A 21,138-nucleotide genomic window follows, 5' to 3' on the forward strand; every position below is an offset into this window, starting at 1 on the left:
CTGGCTTGTTGACTATTTTCGCTGGTGATTTAGGGATCGCTTTTTTTTCTTTCTGGGACTGAATCCGAGGCACTAAAACAGCAAGGGAGCTTGAATGTAGAGCCCTTTTTTGCGGAGCTCAAGCGGCAGCTGTGGAGTCGGGTGGCGGCGTGGAGCGATGTCATGAACAGGGTTGGCCCCTCTCCTAAACATTATTTCTCCTTTCTTTCTCCCCCTCCTTCCCCCTCTCTTTCTATCTCTCTCCCTAGGCGGCCATTATTGTGGTGTTCAACTTCGCCATGGTGCTTCTTATCTTCCCGGCCATCCTGAGTTTGGACCTGCACCGTCGGGAGGTCAAACGTCTGGACATCCTGTGTTGTTTCTACAGCCCCTGCTCTTCCCGGGTCATCCAGATCCAACCCCAGGAGTTCTCCGATGCCAACGACAACACCACCCATAGCCACGCGCCTGGCGCCCAGACTACAACGACCTACACAGGCTCCACCATCACCACCAGCACCCAGATCACCACCACCGTCCAGGCCTTCACCCAGTGTGACGCTGCGGGCCAGCACATAGTCACCATCCTGCCCCCCACCTCCCAGATCTCCACCAGCCCTCCATCTGTGGTGGTGGCCACCTCCCCCGCTCCCCCTACCCCCACCGACCCCTACGGCTCCCAGCTCTTCACCCCCTCCAGCTCCACCCGGGACCTCCTGGCCCAGATGGATGAGTCCAAGGAGGCCAGGGAGTGTGTTCCTCTCCCCTTCTTCCGCTGGAACCTGTCAAGCTTCGCCCGGGACAAGTACGCTCCTCTCCTCCTAAAGCCAGAGAGCAAGGTGGTGGTCGTGGTCCTCTTCGTGACTCTGCTGGGGCTCAGCTTGTACGGAACCACCATGGTTCATGACGGACTCTACCTGACCGACATTGTGCCCCGCGACACCAAGGAGTACGACTTCATCAACGCCCAGTTCAAGTACTTCTCTTTCTACAACATGTACCTGGTGACCATGGACGGCTTTGACTACGCCCGCTCCCAGCGTCTCCTCATCCAGCTGCACAACTCCTTCACCTCGGTCAAGTACGTGGTGAGGGACAGCGACCAGCACCTACCCCGGATGTGGCTGCACTATTTTCAGGACTGGCTAAGAGGTAAATACAGGTTGCCTAAAGGAGACCTTGTTTTATTTCATTCCAGAAGCCCCATAGTGATTCTGTTATTAGGCCTAGTCAGTCAGTGTGTTTGAAAAGGAGCTCTGTTTGTGGATTCTTGACCTGGCGGTAAAGCGTTTTAGTGATGTCAGGGTCTTTAGAGGGAGAGGTTGGTTTTTGATGTTTACCTTCAGTGTAAGGATGAGGGTGGAGGATGGGAGGTGAATAGGAGGTGAGCGAAAGCCTGGGGCGGTGAAAGTTCACCCCCATCCAGCAGGGCTGGAGGCTAGATGATGTAGAAGAAAGGCCAGAGGTTATCTCCCTCACCTTTTGGCCTCTTCCCTCTGGCTAAAATATATTGGAGGTCCTAGACTAGTCATGAGGAAGTATTAAGCTATGAGGCGAATCGAGGGTGGGCCGCGGGTAACCAGGCTCGACAATCCAAAACATGAGAAACAGAACTCTTCAATCGATTGAGAACTGGAGTGACATAAAAGACTCTCTCTCTCTCCACCCCTCCCTCCATGCTATTTCCTTTCTAGTCAGGTTCTCCCTGTAATTAGAGAAAGGCTGTCGAAACTGGTTTTTAACTGCCGCCAGACTTTGTCATTTAGAAAACACGAAAGGCTTTGCTGGTTAGTTTATTCAGCCCACAGACATATTAGGAACAGAGATGCGTGTTTTTGGATGTGTTTGTGTGTGGTTTTGTAGGAGGTTAATGTTCAGAACACTCTGTAAAACGTCTTATTTTACTTAGATGACTCATTCTAAACGTACCATCATGTTTTCACTACTCTAAAGTATAACTCTTGGCATAGTGCTCCAAACATCTCAGCTTATGTTGTGGCCCTGTCAGCTGTATAATATAATAAACATGAGAATGTGGTGGTGGATCAGATCGGTCTAACTCTGTGCTCTCCTGTGTTCTCTCTCCTCTAGGACTGCAGGCTGCCTTCGATGCAGACTGGGAGGCAGGCAGGATCACCTGGGATAACTACCGTAATGGCACCGAGGATGGTGTTCTGGCCTACAAGCTGCTCATCCAGACCGGCTCCAAGAAGGACCCCTTCAACTACAACCAGGTGTGTATAGTCACAGTACCATGCTCCTACTGCCTTCGATAGAACTCTGTTCCCCAGGTCTCCCTTGGGAAAAAGGTCTTCTGACCTCAATGGGACTTCCTGGTTAAGTAAAGTTTAAATGTAGCTTGAATATATTTGATGGTATAGTCCCAGTCCGGCTACTGAGAATGCTAACCCCAGTCCCTCTCTATATGTCTAAAAGCTGACTTCGCGTCGTCTGATGGATGACGACGGTCTAATTCACCCAGACGTCTTCTATATCTACCTGACTGTGTGGGTGAGCAACGACCCTCTGGGCTATGCCGCCTCTCAGGGTAACTTCTACCCTCACCCCCGTGAGTGGATCCACGACAAGTACGATACCACCGGAGAGAACCTGCGCAGTAAGTCTCCCACTAGGCCTCTCTTTAAATTCACATGAAAATGCACATTTTTTAATGAAGTTTCTACCATGAGCCAAGGTCATATGGTCTAACCTCTCGTGGTGTATTGCAGTCCCTGCCGCAGAGCCCCTGGAGTTTGCCCAGTTCCCCTTCTACCTGAACGGCCTGAGGCAGGCATCCGACTTCGTCGAGGCTATTGAGAGCGTGCGCACCATCTGCGAGGAGTTCACCCGTAAAGGCGTGCTCAACTACCCCAACGGGTACCCCTTCCTGTTCTGGGAGCAGTACATCGGCCTGCGACACTGGTTCCTCCTGGCGGTCAGCGTGGTGCTAGCCTGCACCTTCCTGGTCTGTGCCATCCTCCTGCTCAACCCCTGGACCGCTGGCATCATTGTAAGTCCCATCAGCTCAGCCCCCCTCTCCTTCTCTTTCTCCTCTTCCTCCTCCTACTCCTCCTCCTCCTCCCAGGCCTCCCTCCCTCAGCACAGCTCAATAACCCTGCCACAGAGGGAGCGGAGGCCCCATCTCTGGGGAGGGCCCTTGGCGTGTTGGCCAGAGGGTGCTGCTCACACCCCCCAGGCCTTTGTCATTCTAATCTGTTCTGGCTGGGTTTAGAAAAGGAAATGCAAAGGAGCTCTCCTGAAGACTTTACCTCCAGCTCCCTTTGTCAAAAATTGGGGACAGGACGGATCTGCCCAGTCGCGACCTTGGCCTGCTAAACCCATCCATCAGGCCTGGGAGGGAGACGGCCTGTCAACTCAGCGGCTGGGAAACATTTCACAAAGCCTGGTGGTGAGGGGAGGGTCCCTGGGCCGCCCGCCTGGTCAGACCGCACTGAAGGGTGACTCTCGTGACCGACCATTGGGGCTGTAGTGGCACAATTCAGTCAGTGTGGCACAAGTTTCAGTTGGAATTGGAATGTATTTAACTTCTCTATTTAAGTAGTCAGTCCTACTGAAAGAGAGAGAGAGAGAGAGAGAGAGAGAGAGAGAGAGAGAGAGAGAGAGAGAGAGAGAGAGAGAGAGAGAGAGAGAGAGAGAGAGAGAGAGGTCCTTTCAGGCCTACATGTGCACAGTCACATTGTCTCTCTTTAAGCTGGAGCCTCTATAGTTTCACTGCCTATATGTGGCCGTGCAATAAAACAGAGTTTTATCATTTCCAATTTAACCGTGACCAAATTGGGACCCCTGCCAACATCAAAGGTTCACGAGGCTAAGGATTTTCAAAGTCCTCTCTCTCTATCTTGTTAAAAAATAGGGGAATATAACCCCGAGAGAGGGAGCAGCCCGGGAGGGTGAGGAAGAGGGCTAGGGAGAGTGAGACTAGGGCCTGAGTGTAATTCGATGTCATGCAGATGACAGTGAGATCCTCGAAAATGTAGGGTCAAATATTCTGTTGGGTAAGACTTAACTCTTACCTAATAGAATCGTGGAAATAGGCACTGGAGGTTGTGGGTGTAAGACATGCTGTGAAAATGATAACTTTCTCTCTGTCTCTCTAACATTTTTACCTACTCTTTAATGGATGTGTTTCATTGTGACTCCAGAGATTTAGGCAGTGTCTAACCAACCCGTGTTCCTCTACTCAGGTCTTCATCCTGGCTATGATGACGGTGGAGCTCTTCGGTATCATGGGCCTGATCGGCATCAAACTCAGTGCCATCCCAGTGGTCATCCTCATCGCTTCTGTAGGCATCGGCGTCGAATTCACCGTCCACATTGCACTGGTAAGCATTTCGCTGCACCTGTGATAACATCTGCAAATGTGTGTATGTGACCAATAAACATTGATTTGATTTGATTTTGGTAAGGATTTTTCCTCCCTCACTCTATGGACAAACTAGGAGAAAGTCAATGAAGATAAGAAGTAGAGATACACTACTACCATGGATGGAATGATAATGTCGCCACGAGCCACTACTTTTTCCCCATGAGTCTGTTCTGGACAGCCTGACCCTAACCCTCTGCCTCTGTCCTCTCTCTTGTCCCCAGGCCTTTCTGACGGCCGTAGGGAATAGGAACAGACGTTCTGCGGTGGCCCTGGAGCACATGTTTGCCCCTGTGATTGACGGGGCCATATCTACTTTGCTGGGGGTCCTAATGCTGGCTGGCTCCGAATTTGACTTCATCCTGAGGTGAGTGTGAGAGACTCCAATTCCTCCTGGGCAGATTCCCTCCAGTATTCCATATGTCGCCTTATGGAGGAAGTGCTAGTGTGTTTATGCTGCTGAGGGGGCGGATGCATGGAGACAGTTGTCTGTTTTCCTCTGGGGGAGGGAGCCAGGGTGGGTGGGGGGCCACAGCGGTGCATGCAGGTGGGAATGCGCTCCCCCCCACCTGGCACTGTCTGTCAGTCCTTCGTGCTGCTGCCTGCAGGCCTCGCTCACCGCCCAGCGCCCAGCGGCTTAGTGGCCCCAGCACAACAAATGGAGAAAACATCAAGGGTGTGGAACAGCTGCTCATAAACATGGACATGTTCTACTACTCACTGAGTGGTGGTGACTCGCACACACCACACATATGAGCACAGACACACACACACACACACACACACACACACACACACACACACACACACACACACACACACACACACACACACACACACACACACACACACACACACACACACACACACACACACACACACACACATACATGCAAACATGAGCGCAAACATACACACACATACCATTCTCATAAGGAATCTGTAAACTTTCCAATCATCCGGCTGAAAACATTTCTGCCCAAATAGGGCACCACAATAAAAAAAAGCCTGGGTTTGAGCTGGTCAGTGGTACCCCTACCAGTAGTCACCACCACCACCTCCAACCACCCTCCATCACCACCCTCACCACCCCCCAGCTTCTGGCTTCTGTTGGAGGGTTCTTTTTTCACTGCTAAAATGCTTCAGTGGAAAAAAGCAAATAGCAATGTTTTTCAGCTGAATCTGGCCTCAGCTGGAACCAAACCACAGCCTTGAGAGCAGCCTCAAACAGGCCCATGACATAAAAATTGCTTACTGAGAAAGCAGGGCAGCACATTGAAAATATAAATACGTTCAGGGTGGCTTTTTGGCAGAAACGCTCCAAGCATTCTCATTCTGTTTTTGTCAAGCGACATGGAGGAACTGGAAAGGATCGTTTTTCCACCAAAAAGGGAGAGAAGGAAAAAAAAAGAGGAGAGGAGGAAGGACAAGAACAACAGGGTGGGAAAGAAAGAGGGGTTGGGAATAGAGAGTTGTTAGGAGGAGGAGGGTAGGTGGTTCTAGGAGAGTGGTGGAGCTTGGGAGGTTGGTTGGAGAGCTAACTGTGTGCGTTGTGGCGGTGGGCTAGCAGGCAGCACGAGGAGAGCATTCACACTAGGAGGTCCTGTTTAGATGTAGCAGAGCAGAGCCGTCCCTCTCACTGGGGAGTAGCATAAATACGTTGTTGTAAACATCTCCTGGCGGTGGTACGCTGAATAAATAGGCCAGCAAGCTCAGCTGCCCCTATCCAAAGAAGCCACCCCTTCCAACCCCCGACTCCAAATGGAAAAGATTACAGTTTCTATAAACAACAGAATTCCTAACACTGTCTTCTTTGGAGGGAACGTGGATAGTTAAGGGTCTCTTTTTTAACCCTTAAATAAATCAAGCGCCACTTTCGGAATGTTGACGTAGTAAAATAAACACGGTACTTTTTTTCTTTACTTTTCACAGACGCAGGATAGTCATAGTGAGTGGCTGTATCTAACGAGTTGAACGGTAACTAGAGGTGAACACTGATGGTGGTTTCTGTTTCATCTGTTCATCTGTTTCATCTGGTTTTCTACTCTTCCTTAGTGTGTGTTTTCATTTGAAACTACTTTCAAGGGCATAAGAAGTGACCAGTCACATTTGTGTGTCTTTTTGAAGTGAGGCATGGTCATGGCTGAGAAGACTGAACTGAAATGTTTGGTGAAGTATTTTGTCATAGCAAGTTAAGTTGACTTCCCAGAGTAAAACAGAGCGAACTCCATTGGCCTTGTTAAAGAGACAGACACAGGGAGAGTGGAAGAGTAAATGGGAAGGCACAAGGGGAGCATGAGGTGCAGAGAAAATAAAGATACGCTCGATACCAAATTTAAAAGTGACCTTCCCTTCTGAGGTGTGACACCAACAAAGCCGGAGTGGTAGATTCAGGCGGGGATGAATGAAAGTTCCAGAATGCTATTATCCTTGTTCTTGTTTTTCATAATCCACTCTATTTTTCTTACTTAAGTCTGGACCGCAGTTAAAAGAGCTGAGCCCTCTGTTTTCTGTTAGCGTTTAAGTGGAGTCCTCTCTAATTTTCTCATATACTCTTTCTTGTGGCAACCTCAGCCCTTCCTCAGAGCACAGAGAGGCTCACAGAGACCCAGGCAACCTCACAGCTCTGTGGCCCATTACAGAGCACCCTTCACCACGCAATCATTTAGAGCAGAGCTAGGAACCACAACAGCTCCATACAACTCCAAGAGAGACAAAGAGAAGGCGCTTAACAGTACTACGAGCATCAAAGGATGTTTTACTTGGAGCATGTTGAGAGTCTGATTTACCCCCTGCCCTTAACACACAAACACACATTTTTTTCCAGAGCAGCTTCCCATCCACTCTGGTTCCCTTCAGATACTAGACAGAGTATACAGTTTCCTCTCTGTTCTCATCACAAAGGGACACTGAGTGTATATACACTACATGTATCTCTACTACCAATTGTGGCCCACTCCACACACTGACCAACAGTAGTAATGTTCAATACAAAACAAGATAGTAGTAGTAGTAGTAGTAGTAGCGCTGAGTGAGACTCATCCACCCAACAGTCCTTTGTTTATCTCTCTCATGTAGTGTCTGTGAGGTGTGATGTGATGTGGCTGACATAGGCAGGCAGGAAGAGCAGGCAGGCTCCACTGGCCAGCCCAGTATAAACACAGAGGTGCCTTGCCCTCGCCACGGTGAAATTGGAGCTCATTGACTTCAGATATTAAGTTGTTGAAGGGAAAATTACATTAGCGGCAGCAGCGGCTCGGAGGCCAGAAGGGGGACACTTCTTCTCCCCTAGCCTGCAGTGAGACAGGGAGGGGAGGGAGGGCCCTGGCGTTTCTGACGTGTAGGATCTGCTGGCTAATGTAAACACATATTTTCAGGAAGTGGCAGTGCTGTGGTGATAGATGAGGGCTCCCAGACGGAGAAGATGGAGCCCAGGAATTTTCTTCCAACTTGTCAAGTTGCCAGTAGTAGAGAGGGACGGACAGAGGGAGAGAGGAAATGCAGAGGAAGGGAGGGAAAGAGTAGGAAATGGGGCCAAACATAGGGCTTGAGAGAGGGTGGTCTGATTCTACCCCCCCCAGCTCTGCAGTGTCCTCCCTTCCAGTGTGTTCTCGTGTCGCCTGTTTACTAATGTGGCTGAGTGCTGGTGGCCCCGCTTATTCCCATTCAGAAGGAGCCTTGGTGACTAAATGTTCTCTCTGTGTTGGTTCTGTTCCAGGTACTTCTTTGCGGTGCTGGCTATCCTGACCGTGCTGGGGATCCTGAATGGACTGGTGCTGCTGCCCGTGCTGCTCTCCCTCATGGGCCCACCCCCGGAGGTCACCCCGTCCGAAAACGGCAGCTGCCTGTCGCCGGAGCCCCTCTCCCCTCCCATGACCCACCACGGCTATTACGCGGGACATGACCCACTCAGCCTGCGACAACAGGCCTTCTCAGAGTCCTCAGAGTCAGAGTGCTACTCTGAGACGACTACCACATCAGGGATAGGGGAGGAGTACAAGTACTGTGACCGCAGTCCTTACATCACCCCTCCTACCTCCCACATACTGCTGGAGGCCAGCAAGAACCCCAGCTTCCCCAAGCTCACGGTATGAAAGCACCCCAGTATTAGTTGCTACTTCATACATAATACAGCCCAAATACAGTATGATGTGCAATACATTGTTATTAACATAATCATGTCTGTTATTGTTCTGCTCTTCCAGGTGGTGAAACCGTTCCAAGGGAACCAATCTGTAACTCCTCAGAAAGAACTCTTAAATGAATCTTCTCCGAATGCGGTTAACTCGGTCAGCTCTCAACTCAAGCAGTGGGATAACAAACATGATTACAATTCTGACCAGGGACCCAGGAGGCAACATTTACCCAGTGACAGGACCCAAGGTCCTGGGAGGACTAATCACTGTGGTCCCAGGACTCAGACACACAAAGGGCCTCATCAGAACAGGACTAAGATGCCGGGCTATAATGGCGGTACCGTGTCCGGTAGTGCTGTTACTACCATGGTTACGGCCACGGCCTCGGTGACTGTGGCGGTGCACCCCAGCTTGCCGGGGGCCTACCAGGGTTACATGCATGAGGGCTACGAGGACAGTGAATCAGACTGTTTTGAGCACACTAAGAGGACTTCACAATCTTGTGGGAAAGCTCCCCAATCTTCCAAGCGTGAATCCTTGGAGCTTCAAGACCTGGAATCTGTACAGAACCACTTTCAGGCAAACCAGGCACAAGGTGAGTCTAACACTGAAACTTAAACACACTTTTACATACTTGGACTCTCATTTTATGGTAGATCAACATTAGGCTATATTAGAATATTTTCACATTAACATTAGGCTGCCTGTGAATATGTTTGTGTGTGCAGCTATGACTGGTGTTCAACAATGGTTCTCACAGTTTTCTTTCTTCCTTGCTCTTGTGTTCCAGGTGGCCCATGGATCCAGGCAGCCAAAGATTGCTAGACACCCTGCTACCCCACCCTGCCCCTATGTCTGGAATCCTTCTCTGGCTGCCTCCGATACCCAGCCCGTTCTCTTTGATCTGTACATAGACCTCACACAGACAAGAGGATTTATTTGTAAAGATATTAAAAAAAAGGTCTTGTTTTAAGAATATATAAATATATGAGTATATATTTTAATACTAAAAAGAGGGAAACAACTATTTAAAAGAGTACTGTATAACTTGGCTATTCTCTTGTGTAGAGTCAGATATATAAGATGATTGGGGGGTTCCTCCCTTTGTATAGATCTAGAAGATGCTATATGTAAAACAGTTCAGAGTGAGGGGTTATTAAGATATTAGGTTATTGAAAATACAAGGTCAGTGTTTGTTTTTTTGCTGCTACACTTCAAAAAATGGAAATGATTTGCAGTACCCCCCTCCCCCGATCTAAGTTGAGAATTAACTTGAGATATTCTCGATGTTCTTACACTGAGAGTGGAGGGTGCCTTATTGATTAAGCTCCGTAACACACGCACACACACACACACACTATGATCTATTCAGATGATCCATTGTTGGTCATTGATTGCACTGTACAAATACAAACAAGCTCAGTAAATCTTTTCTTCCTCTTCCACCAATAACAACCATTGTGCCTTCACAACACCTTCCCTCTTGGAATTCATAAGCACAGTATATATATTCAAAGTTGGATGTAAATATGATATCTGTCCTGTTTGTTTGAGAGCATAATTTCATACCTTTTCCCCCCCGCGTTTAGAATCCCCTGATATGTACAAGACGTGTCTTCATTTACTGGTGTGATATGATGCAAATACTATTAGCAAAACAATAGCATATTCTCCTTTGGTTTCTTCCATAATACACAGGCTGCTCATCCAGAATAAAGCCCGTGTTCAGACAGTAAATTAATATATTACCATGTATTGGTCCATTTCAATCACCTGTAGCTCTGTAATGCTCTGTATGTCTGTATGCAGTCAGCAACTTGACTTGGTGTCACTTTGGGTTGAAGTTTCTTGAGTGTCGTTCATTGTGTCCCAGCTCACTGGCATGTTGCATTATGATCGTTGTCTCGTTGTTATTTTGCAGTCTACATGTTTTATTACTTGAATGAGCTATGAGAAGAGTTTTATTTCTTTCCTGGGGTTATCTAAGCTGTACATTGGGTAAGGCTAACTTTGTCATCCCCCTTGTCCTCCAACTCAACTGGGGTCTAAGGGGTAATATCTGACTAATGCTGGTTGTTTACCCAATTTTATTCTGAAAGGGAATTTATATCAAATGCAAAGGGAGGTTTTTGTTTTCTTTTAAATGTTTTGGCTGCTTTAGGTTTGTGGTAGACATTATTTCAACCCTGTGCAATTGTTGACTAGGTAGTGCATTTTGAGCAGAGAACTACTCAATGAACCACTTACTGTGTCATGGAGGAAATCTGTGCTTTAGTGCAGTCTCTCTCTCTCTCTTTCTCTCTCTCTCTCTTTCTAGCTCACATGCAAGCCAGCATTTCTGTGATTTTGTTTTTGTTTAATTTGTACGTTTGTATTATGGACAAAGTTCAGTCGTTCAGTATTGGTCACATCACTGCCAATTTAAATGCAGGGAAATGTAATAGATTTAAGTGGCAGCTTGGGTTTCTTTTGTACATAGAGTTATGAAAGAAAAATAAAGTAGCCACTGTGCATTCTGGAAGTAAACAACAAAATAATAAGAGAACAACCTACATTCATTCACTGCTTCAATACAGAAATACCTGAGTGTGTAAGTTATATGAGTGGTAGGGTGGGGGTTCGTTCAAATGTGTGTCATGCCATATCAATTATTTATATCAAATTTTATTTTTGTAGTTTGTACAGATGTTAGTCACTAGACTGAAGTTCTATTTTTAAAGAGTAAATATATATTATATATAATTATATCTATTGTTACAGATTTGTTTTTTGTTGTTTTTGTTTGTTTGGTTGCTATTATTTTTGTGAGGGGTGGGAGAGCGGGGGGGAGTGGGAGGGAGTTGTCCACAATGAGTAGAGGGGGTTTCAGACAGACCCTGTTTTGTTTTTGTTTTTTGGAGAGAAGGGTACACTTGGAAAATGAAGGAGAGGTGTGGCAGACACTGTCCACCATGTTAAGTTTCCTTACCTTTCCTTCTTCATTTAATGATTTGAAGTTGTACTCTTTTTGTCGATGTCTAAAACACTGTGACTTCCGAAAACTATGCTCAAGAAAACCCTTGTGTGACCATTATTTTCCCTCACCTTCTATAGGAATTTAACTAACAAAATAAATTCAAATGAAAAAAAAAATCCTGTCTGTTTCAATGTGTCTTTTCTCAATCAACTTAGTCTGTTATGGTTTTTCTGTTAGCTTCTATTAGCACAGTCAACAACTTAATACCTCCCTAGATCATCTTACAATTTGTTAGTGACAGATCTGTTTGTTGGGTAAATACATAGCCCATTTTAATAGCCCTGCTGACCACGACAAGTTCTCCAGGGCCTAAAGTTTGGGACCCTCATTGGTTTGAATGGTGTCAGCAATTTTTATATTGTATTCTTTTGAACTTAACAACATGACTTGGGATATTTAGAGATTATTTAAGATTGTGTCTAGGAAACTCATTCCATCAACCTTATTGTGAAGCAGTAGACACAATCCTGACCTTCTGTCTTATCTTTAGACAATCATTGTCACGTTCCTGACCGGTTTTCTGTTATTTTGTATGTGTTTGACGGTCAGGGCGTGAGTTTGGGTGGGTAGTCTATGTTATGTGTTTCTATGTTGGTTAAAGGGTGACCTGATATGGCTCTCAATTAGAGGCAGGTGGTTTTCATTTCCTCTGATTGAGAGCCATATTAAGGTAGGTGTTTTCACATTGATTGTTGTGGGTGGTTGTCTCCTGTGTCTGTGTTTGTCGCGCCACACGGGACTGTTTCGGTATCGTTCGTTCGTTCGTTTTGTATGTAGTCTGTTTCCTGTTCATGCGTTCTTCACGTTATATGTAAGTTCGTGTCCAGGTCTGTCTACATCGTTTATTTGTTTTGTAGTTTATCAAGTGTATTTCGTTTCGTCTTCGTCTTGTTCAATAAATATCATGTCTCATCACAACGCTGCATTTTGGTTCAATCCCTGCTCCTCCTCTTCGGATGAAGAGGAGGAGGAACACCGTTACAATCATTCTCTTCCCAGAACTCCTTAACAGTCCACTTAAGGACTCTCTCAATAGATCAAGCCAATATAACACATCTTACATACAAATAATGATTTGGTCATGTAGTAACACTATTTCCCCCTTCTGTAGTACTAACAAATGTTGAAACTACAACGAGCCATCTTTGCTGCAAGCTTGGGGCGGCAGGTAGCCAAGTGGTTAGAGCGTTGGACTAGTAACGAAAGGTTGCAAGATTGAATCCCAGAATCTGTCGTTCTGCCCCTGAACAAGGCAGTTAACCCACTGTTCCTAGGCCGTCATTGAAAATAAGAATTTGTTCTTAACTGACTTGCCTAGTAAAATAAAGGAAAAATAATAAATAAAGCTAGCTAGCTATTGTTTGGCGGAAAACAATAACCATGTTAGTGAGTAGAGAAGACTAGAGGCCTCTCTGACTTCCTGCTTCATTGTTACGACTCCAACACCACTGTCTCCCACAGGCCCACCTGTGTAGATGAAAGCTCTATGCTGTAAATTCCTGTACTTCCCACAACAACATCTCAGTTGTCAGCTACCTTGGGCCTGTCTGAATCTGATATGTCTGGGACTTCTGAAGTTACTGTCGTGCCCCTAGAGCCTTGGGAGAGGGAAGGTGGGTGAGAGGAAGGCTCCTTCAGTATTAGCACACCGTGCATTACCTTCCTCAACATATTATACTGTGAAAGGAGCTTCAAAATGCTAGGATTTAGTCAAAATGAAGGATATAATAAGCAAAAAATTTTCCAGAGGAAAGTCCAAAATTCTTACAACGTCTACGTAAAAGCATATGTATTACCAATACGTTATAGTCATCATTTCAAATAGACGAATCAATGTGAAAGTGGTTATTCAAAGAACGTGTATTGTCTACTTTCTATTTCCCATAATACTTTCTATTTAAAAAAGTAGTTGAAAAAGTAGCAGTCACTATTTACAGCTGCACAGAGGTGCTGGCGACCATGAAGTGGGAGAAGATGTTGCTTGCTGACCTCTATTGGTCAGCGTTGTGTTTGCTGAACTCCATGGAGTGCTTAGGACTGTGCGACTGCACCGCACCATCTGGTTAACCTCAAATTGTGGTTTACAATTCTCCTCCAAACAGTGTCCAGACAGTCTGTAACCTACAGGGCTCTTCTGTCTCCAACCCAGGATTCACTCTCTCTCACCCTCACAAATGTAGTTTACACCTAAATGGTTGATGGGGGAACCTGGAGTTTTCCACAGGAATGATTATATTGTAACTGTGTTTGTGACGACAGTTTTAAACACGGTAGTTGAAAATTAGGTTTTTCCTTACGGGTAAATAAAGCCTGAGAAGTTAATTGAGACAATGCTTACAATATGCATGGCTGGATGCACTTAGAATGAAGCAGTAACACTCCATACTAGGGGATAAAAGCAAAGCGTTTAGATTTTTCCAGTTTTCGATGGCATTGGTTCAGTCAAGTTAATTTAGATACGTTTAACCAAACAACTAGAAAGCCACGTTTTTTTGGGGGGGGGGGGGGTGATGGCACTGGAGGTCTAAGGGACACGTTTCACAGCTTCCGTTGGGAAGCCCACAGAGTTTGGTCCTGACATAGTTTTAACTGCTTCTTCCTGTGGACCTCCGTGACGTAATGTATGGTTTCAACAGTAAGCATCAGGCTGATGGTGGGGGTTGATATGGCACTGCTCATTCATGCCTGCTCCCTGCCTGGCACAGCTCTGACTGCATGGGCACTGAAGCCAAGAATCAGACTGAGTGGCACTTTGGGCAGCAGCAAAATCATGGGGGAGCTCTATTCTGTGAACAGTTCTCTCTCTTTATCCCTCCCGCTTCTATGAACTTTATCAAGACAGATTAGTGTTGAAGTTTGAAAAGGGGGTGGAAGGGAAGGATAGCGTGGGGGAGAAGCATGTGTGTGTGTGTGGGGAGAGGGGGAGTGAAGCTGTGCGTATGTGTGTCCATTAGGTGGGGATGTGTGGAGGCAGGGGACAGCATCTGGCACTAGCTGAAAGAACTTATCCCCCTTAAATAGCCAGCAATATGTGGGTGAGATAACAGCTGACATCTTTAACAACAGATAACTAGATCTTGAAGGCAAAAATTAGGACCAACCAGTCTCTGTAAAGAATTGGCTGAGGAGAAAAAAACATATGGGGAACAAAAGAGCTAACATGATCTGCTTGTGCATCTTGGGTGGCCTGAGGATGAGCGGCCATTGTTGTTAGAATTCAATAGGGCTGATTAGTAAGAAGTGTATGTGTGTGCGTGTGTGTCTACATGCACTGGAATACTTGTTTGAGTGTGTGAGGGGGTTCTGTGTTTACAAATTTGCAGCAACAGTGGAAAAAAGTAGGATGAATAGAATGACCAATGAAGAAAGGAAAAAATGTACTAGTTGAAACATATCTCCCAAATCTAATTCCTTCTAGGAAGTCTTCAATTGGAGTAATACCCCTAAAGCATTGTGAAACATTTTTAACCGAGTGAATAACATCGCTTTAAAGAGGTACAACACAAATTACTAATGCTATAGTTTTCACTGGCAATCACTATGTTAAATAGAGTATGTTACATATTTTATTACTAACTTAATAGTAGTGGCAAATTAGCACAATATAAAACTTGCAATTTGCATTGTGTTTGTGCAGGCAGGCACCTATGGAATGTTGCTCCTATAGAATGTTCCTCCATTTTGTTTCTTCTAATCAGTCGTCTGACTACACTCCATCACGCAGAGATCAATATTTACAAAATGTACGACAAGCTAACAAATGTGTTTGCAATTTATACATTCTCTCTGACTGGATGAACAATATGAATTTCCAGGCCGGCCCCTGCAGTGTAAACATGTTTTAAATAAACAGGAACCAACGTAATGCCCTTTTAATTGATTCATTCTGGCCCGCCATGTTTACAGAAGGGCCTAAATATGAGCTGGTAATGCAAACCTAGTGTTTAGAAGTGGTTTGTTTGGTTAAAACAATAACAATTTGAATGCCAGCCACATCGGGGTTGATTGCATTGTGTTTCCATGGCTGGGGCTCCGTTTTGGGATGATAGACTAGCGAATCCCTGCTGGCTACTCTTTTACAAATTACACACCACATCTCAGTGTGACTGTGAAATAACATAAGACTGGGTTCTAAATTCTAAATTGGAATGAATAATCATAAGGTGGCATAGCATTGTACAGTGATCTGGAGAGGGAGAGAAGCAGAGGATTCTAATTAAACACATGCAAGTGGCAGTAAAAGCTAATGAATAGTGCAGACTGGCAGGCATTTAATGTGGCCAGCTCAACATGGCGTATAGCTGTGGGAGCTGCACCATATGTCCCTCGCTCTGCGCAAACATCTCAGTTCTGTCCATAAAAAAAGATGCTTGAAACCAATGCTAACAGCACACTGATATGTTTCTGCACTAGCTATTTATGTTCCTTTTTATGTTCTCCCTAGGCTAACATACCTCTCTTTCTCTGTTCTGAATCCCAAGTGAATAGAATAGGATATGTTATTAGCCAAAACAGCATATGTTATATCTTTATCCTAACCATGATTTCTATAGTCTAAAAACTACCTTGACTAATCATTTTGAGGAATACGTCTCAAATGCCACCCTATTCCCTATATAGTGCACTACTTTTGACCAGACTCCTATGGGCACTGGTCGAAAGTAGTGCACTAAATAGGGAATCGGGTGCCATTTGGGTTTCAGGCCAGAGCTTTGGCCTGCTGTTCTGTTCTATTCCAAACCAGAAGCCCGTCTGCTCTCAGCTCTACACTGAAGTCCTACACAGGGTGGAGTATCAAATCAAAGTTTATTGGTCGCGTACACAGATTTGCAGATGTTATCGCACGTGGAGTGAAATGCTTGTGTTTCTAGCTGCAATAGTGCAGTAATAATACCTAGCAATAAAAAACAATAGCACACAAACCAAAAAGAAAGAAATTAATAAATATCAGAACGAGCAATGTCAGCGTCCGGAGTATATATGTACTCTATAATGTATAAAATGGTGTGCATAGATAGTATGGTCAGTATATGAATAGAAAAGGTGTGTACAGCAGTAGTTACAGTATATAGGATGAGCTTTGACTAGAAAACAGTATGTAAACATTATTAAAATGTAGTGTTCAATGACTATGTACATAGGGCAGCAGTCTCTAATGTGCAGGTTAGAGTACCGGGTGGTAGCTGGCTAGAACAGTGATTAAGGTTCAGGGCAGGGTACTGGGTGGCTAGTGGTGACTATTTAACTGTCTGATGGCCTGGAGACAGAATCTGTTTATCAGGTCTCTCGGTCCCATCTTTGATGCACCTGTACAGTCTCCTACTTCTAGATGGCAGTGGGGTGAACAGACAGTGGCTCAGGTGGCTGAGGTCCGTGATGATCTTCTTGGCCTTCCTGTGATACCAGGTGCTGTAGATGTCCTGGAGGGCAGGCAGTGTGCCTGATGATGTGTTGAGCTGACCGTACCACCCTCTTCAATAAGACTGAGGACCAATAGGGAAATTGAGAAAGACAGAGTGGCCCTACGGACTACTTACCACATGTAGAAAGGAGAGAAACTCTGCTCAAGCATAACAGCAGCTCCAGGAAAGACCTCTGGAGAAAGACTGTTCAAGTGGGGACCTACACTTCTAACTCTAATACTGAGTGGAGCACTGAAGGTCATCAAAGCTACAAGTCTTACAACTGTAGTTATTAGATTAGGTCACGTTATATGACTGTTATACTTAACTCTACACTACAGTGCATAGGAAATCATGTTGGAAGCTGTAAACATAATTTCTAAAGGCTGACACTGTTTTAGGTCTTAGGTTGATGAGTATGTCATGCTAGAGGAGGCTACAAATCCTTAACCAAATGACTTTCATCACCTAAATCCATGAAACATGGGGTCTAGGCCAATGGCCTGTTCACAAAGACACATAAACTCAGCAAAAAAAGAAATGTCCCTTTTTCAGGACCCTATCTTTCAAAGATAATTTGTAAAAATCCAAATAACTTCACAGATCTTCATTGTAAAGGGTTTAAGCACTGTTTCCCATGCTTGTTCAATGAACCATAAACAATTAATGCACCTGTGGAACGGTCATTAAGACACTAACAGGTGGCTGAGGTCCTTGATAGGCAATTAAGGTCACAGTTATGAAAACTTAGGACACTAAAGAGGCCTTTCTACTGACTCTGAAAAACACCAAAAGAAAGATGCCCAGGGTCCCTGCTCATCTGCGTGAACGTGCCTTAGGCATGCTGCAAGGAGGCATGAGGACTGCAGATGTGGCCATGTCCGTACTGTGAGAAGCCTAAGAAAGCGCTACAAGGAGACAGGACGGACAGCTGATCATCCTCGCAGTGGCAGACCACGTGTATCAACACCTGCACAGGATCGGTACATCCGAAAATCACATCTGCGGGACAGGTATAGGATGGCAACAACAACTGCCCGAGTTACAGCAGGAACACACAATCCCTCCATCTGTGCTCAGACTGTCCATGAGGAGATGCACTGCAGTACTTAATGCAGCTGGTGGCTACACCAGATACTGACTGTTACTTTTGATTTTGACCCCCCCTTTGTTCAGGGACACATTATTCCATTTCTCTTAGTCACATGTCTGTGGAACTTGTTCAGTTATGTCTCAGTTGTTTGGATCTTATGTTCATACAAATATTTACACGTGTTAAGTTTGCTGAAAACAAATGCAGTTGACAGTGAGGACATTTCTTTTTTTGCTGAGTTTATGTATTTGCTATTAACCATATTTAAGATTCATGGAGGGAAATCCCTTTCAAATGGGACAAGACACATTTGTTTCCCTTCTGAGCATGACAACAACCCAACCTAAGCCCAAAGATATAGCTGAGGGAAAGGGGAAAACTAAACAGTTGCACAGCTGAATGGATTCAACCTTAATAGAGGTCCATGTCGTCGGTGCCGGGGAGTAGGTGAGTTAACAGCCTTGCTCAAGGGTAGAATGGCAGATTTTTCTACCTTGCTGGCTTGGGGATTAGAACCAGCAACCCTTCGGTTACTGGCCCAACGCTCTTAACCGCTAGGCTACCTGCCAGCCCATAAAGGACTAGAGACTTCACATATCACTTCATTACTGTAAATAGGATCTTGAGTAAATGTGTTGCTATAATTTGTTGTGTGTAGGGAAAACATATCTCCTGAATTAAGTAGTGTAGGCCTAATTCAATGTGTGTTTGAAATGTGAAATCTTTGGCAGTGCTTGTAACTACTGGTCAAACAAATAGTATGTGGTTGCACCTATGTGTACCAAGCTGACAAAACATTTTTTTTAGCAGCCAGCTGCGCAAACTACACTAAAATGGGGTGTGGTTGAGCAAATGTGGATGGATGGAGGCAGTAAATTCAGTAATATGTGCATACAGTGCATCATTCTTGATAACTGACATATAAATCAAACGAAAAGAACATCTATGTATTCAAAGAGTTTCGGGCAAAATTCTACAAAGGCGACAGGTTGGACATTGTGTAAAGAAACAGAGGACATTTCTGGATAGGCCACAATTTACAAGTATATACAGATTTTCTAGCATGCAGTTCTCTTTATTTAATCCCACTGAAAGATTGTATGAGTGCCCTACTTCATAGCAGCCCCTGTATGTGTCCCCTGGTTGCAGTTAGACTGACCTCTGCTGGTTAAACTGCAGAATGCATTATGAAACTCAGCACTCATTTACCAAAAACAGAGACAATATTTCCAGCCAGGCAATTGCAACAGAACAAAAAGTTCTACAGATTTGTTTTACTAAAAGTGTCAAGAGAATGTGACTAAGGTAAACAATCTTGTGTTAATCAACCAAATAAAACATTATTTAATTGCATCATAGGTAGACAATACATATATAGGAATTAAAACTATGCTTTCAGTCCCATGTTTGGCTTATGTATCCATAACTGGGTCCATTAAAAGGATCAGCTTGGTGTTGCAGACAGACAGGACTAATGTTGACAGACACATACACGCTCTTGTTCAGATAACAAACACCATAGAGACAGACAGCAGTCCTGAGAGGATTACAAGAAGAGATAATCAGAGGGAACAAGGGAAGGAGGCAGGAAGAAAAGAAAAACAAGGGCTGGCCGGCGCTCCGCTCTCCTCTGATGGACTAACTCACTGGGTGGTTTGTCTGTTTATTTAGTCTGTAGAGGTGATGGGAACCGAGCAGCAGCCACTGCCAATTTTCTTTGCACAGAGAAAATATTCATGTGGACAGCTGGAATCCAGGGAGCAGTCAAAAATGGGGCACTGGTCAAAAGGTAGTGCACTATAAAGGGAATGGAGTTCTATTTGGGATGCATCCAAAGAGTCTCAGAGCCAAGAGATACAGGCCCCAGCTCACATGAAACAGCTCTCCATTCAAATCTCAGCATCACTGAGGCTTTTTTTTTTACACCCTCCAAAAAAATCTGGAATTTGAAAGGAGACATAAGGGGATTTGGCAAAGTAATAAACAATTCAAAGCAGAAATGATCAGTGTTGTGAAATAGTAGATAAGGGTGAATTAAGGTCTGAATCATGAGCCAATGACCACCTTTAACAAATGAAATATTAAACGATGTACTGCAACTGCTAGTCTCATAACTGATTGTGAAGAAAATGCAGTAGGTTAAGGTTCTGTTAATCCACTATACAACTGAATAAATGTGCCTTTATAAAACCAACTATACTCAACATCACTATAGAGATCAGAGCGGTTCCTGATATCGCTGTATTTTACATAAGTGAACAATATGCTACCAGACAACTGAAGCACACAGCTGAGGGGGAGCGAAACATTTCAAATAAATTCTGAAACCCTAAATAATTTTGTCAACACATGAGAAGCACATCAAGAAGCTATAGAACTTTCAACAACTTGATGTGGCTACGTGCGGTTCGTTTTGAAATTGTTTTCTAGGCGATCAAATTATTATTATTTTTTTTTTAAAGCAGAGCTACATATCACCACAAATAATAAAAACACTGCTCGTTAACCATTATTGAGACACCGAGTTACAAATTAACTTTTTTTTTTGTTATACTAGGCCATTACAAAGTGTTTCGCTTAGCACTTGCCTGTGAGAACGGGCAGACAAGACTGCTGGTTGGGGGAGGGTTGGTTCAGGAGAAGGGAGGGGAGTACCACCCAGTGAGATGGGGGTGGGGGTTGTGCTCATAGGAAACAGTTGTGCTGCATGCAAGGCCTCACACCATGCTGTGGGGCCACCCAGTCGCCAGCAGAATTTGTTTATTTTTATTCTTTGGGGAAAATTGTTCAGTGTGAGATGTTTATTAGAGCTTTGATATGTCATGTGTCAGCTTTTGCTTGCAGGGTATGTGTATACACAAGCTGGACTTGTGTATAGTGGAGGTTGGGGTCGAGAAGCAGAAAGGAAGGAGGAAAAAAAGGGAGGTAGAAACAAAGCCCCCACACAGAGTGCTAGGCAGATGTGCATGGGTCATCCACCAGCGGTCTCGGTTGATGTCATGGGGCTAGAACGCAGCTTCGTGGTATGGCATGTATACAAACACAGGGAAACACATTTAAACTTCTTGAAGGAAATTAAAGAGCATTAGCCAAATGGCTGGTTGGTTGATAAATGCTACAAAATAACA

At 44.9% G+C, this 21,138-nt stretch overlaps 1 protein-coding gene across 1 annotated transcript in view; it reads left to right on the forward strand.

The window, feature by feature from the left end:
• The window catches only part of LOC120055874 (protein patched homolog 1), a 31,042-nt gene extending 19,719 nt beyond the window's left edge, over positions 1–11,323 (forward strand). The window contains exons 12-20 of the mRNA XM_039003905.1: positions 249–1,131; positions 2,071–2,213; positions 2,416–2,596; positions 2,709–2,989; positions 4,185–4,322; positions 4,588–4,730; positions 8,082–8,451; positions 8,569–9,094; positions 9,290–11,323. Coding sequence (XP_038859833.1) covers positions 249–1,131; positions 2,071–2,213; positions 2,416–2,596; positions 2,709–2,989; positions 4,185–4,322; positions 4,588–4,730; positions 8,082–8,451; positions 8,569–9,094; positions 9,290–9,324 — 2,700 coding nt within the window. The 3' untranslated portion in view covers positions 9,325–11,323. The remainder of the gene's footprint in view (positions 1–248; positions 1,132–2,070; positions 2,214–2,415; positions 2,597–2,708; positions 2,990–4,184; positions 4,323–4,587; positions 4,731–8,081; positions 8,452–8,568; positions 9,095–9,289) is intronic.
• The last annotated feature ends 9,815 nt before the right edge of the window (positions 11,324–21,138 follow it).

This window comes from Salvelinus namaycush, chromosome 11 (assembly GCF_016432855.1).
Source record: "Salvelinus namaycush isolate Seneca chromosome 11, SaNama_1.0, whole genome shotgun sequence".
NCBI lineage: Eukaryota > Metazoa > Chordata > Actinopteri > Salmoniformes > Salmonidae > Salvelinus > Salvelinus namaycush.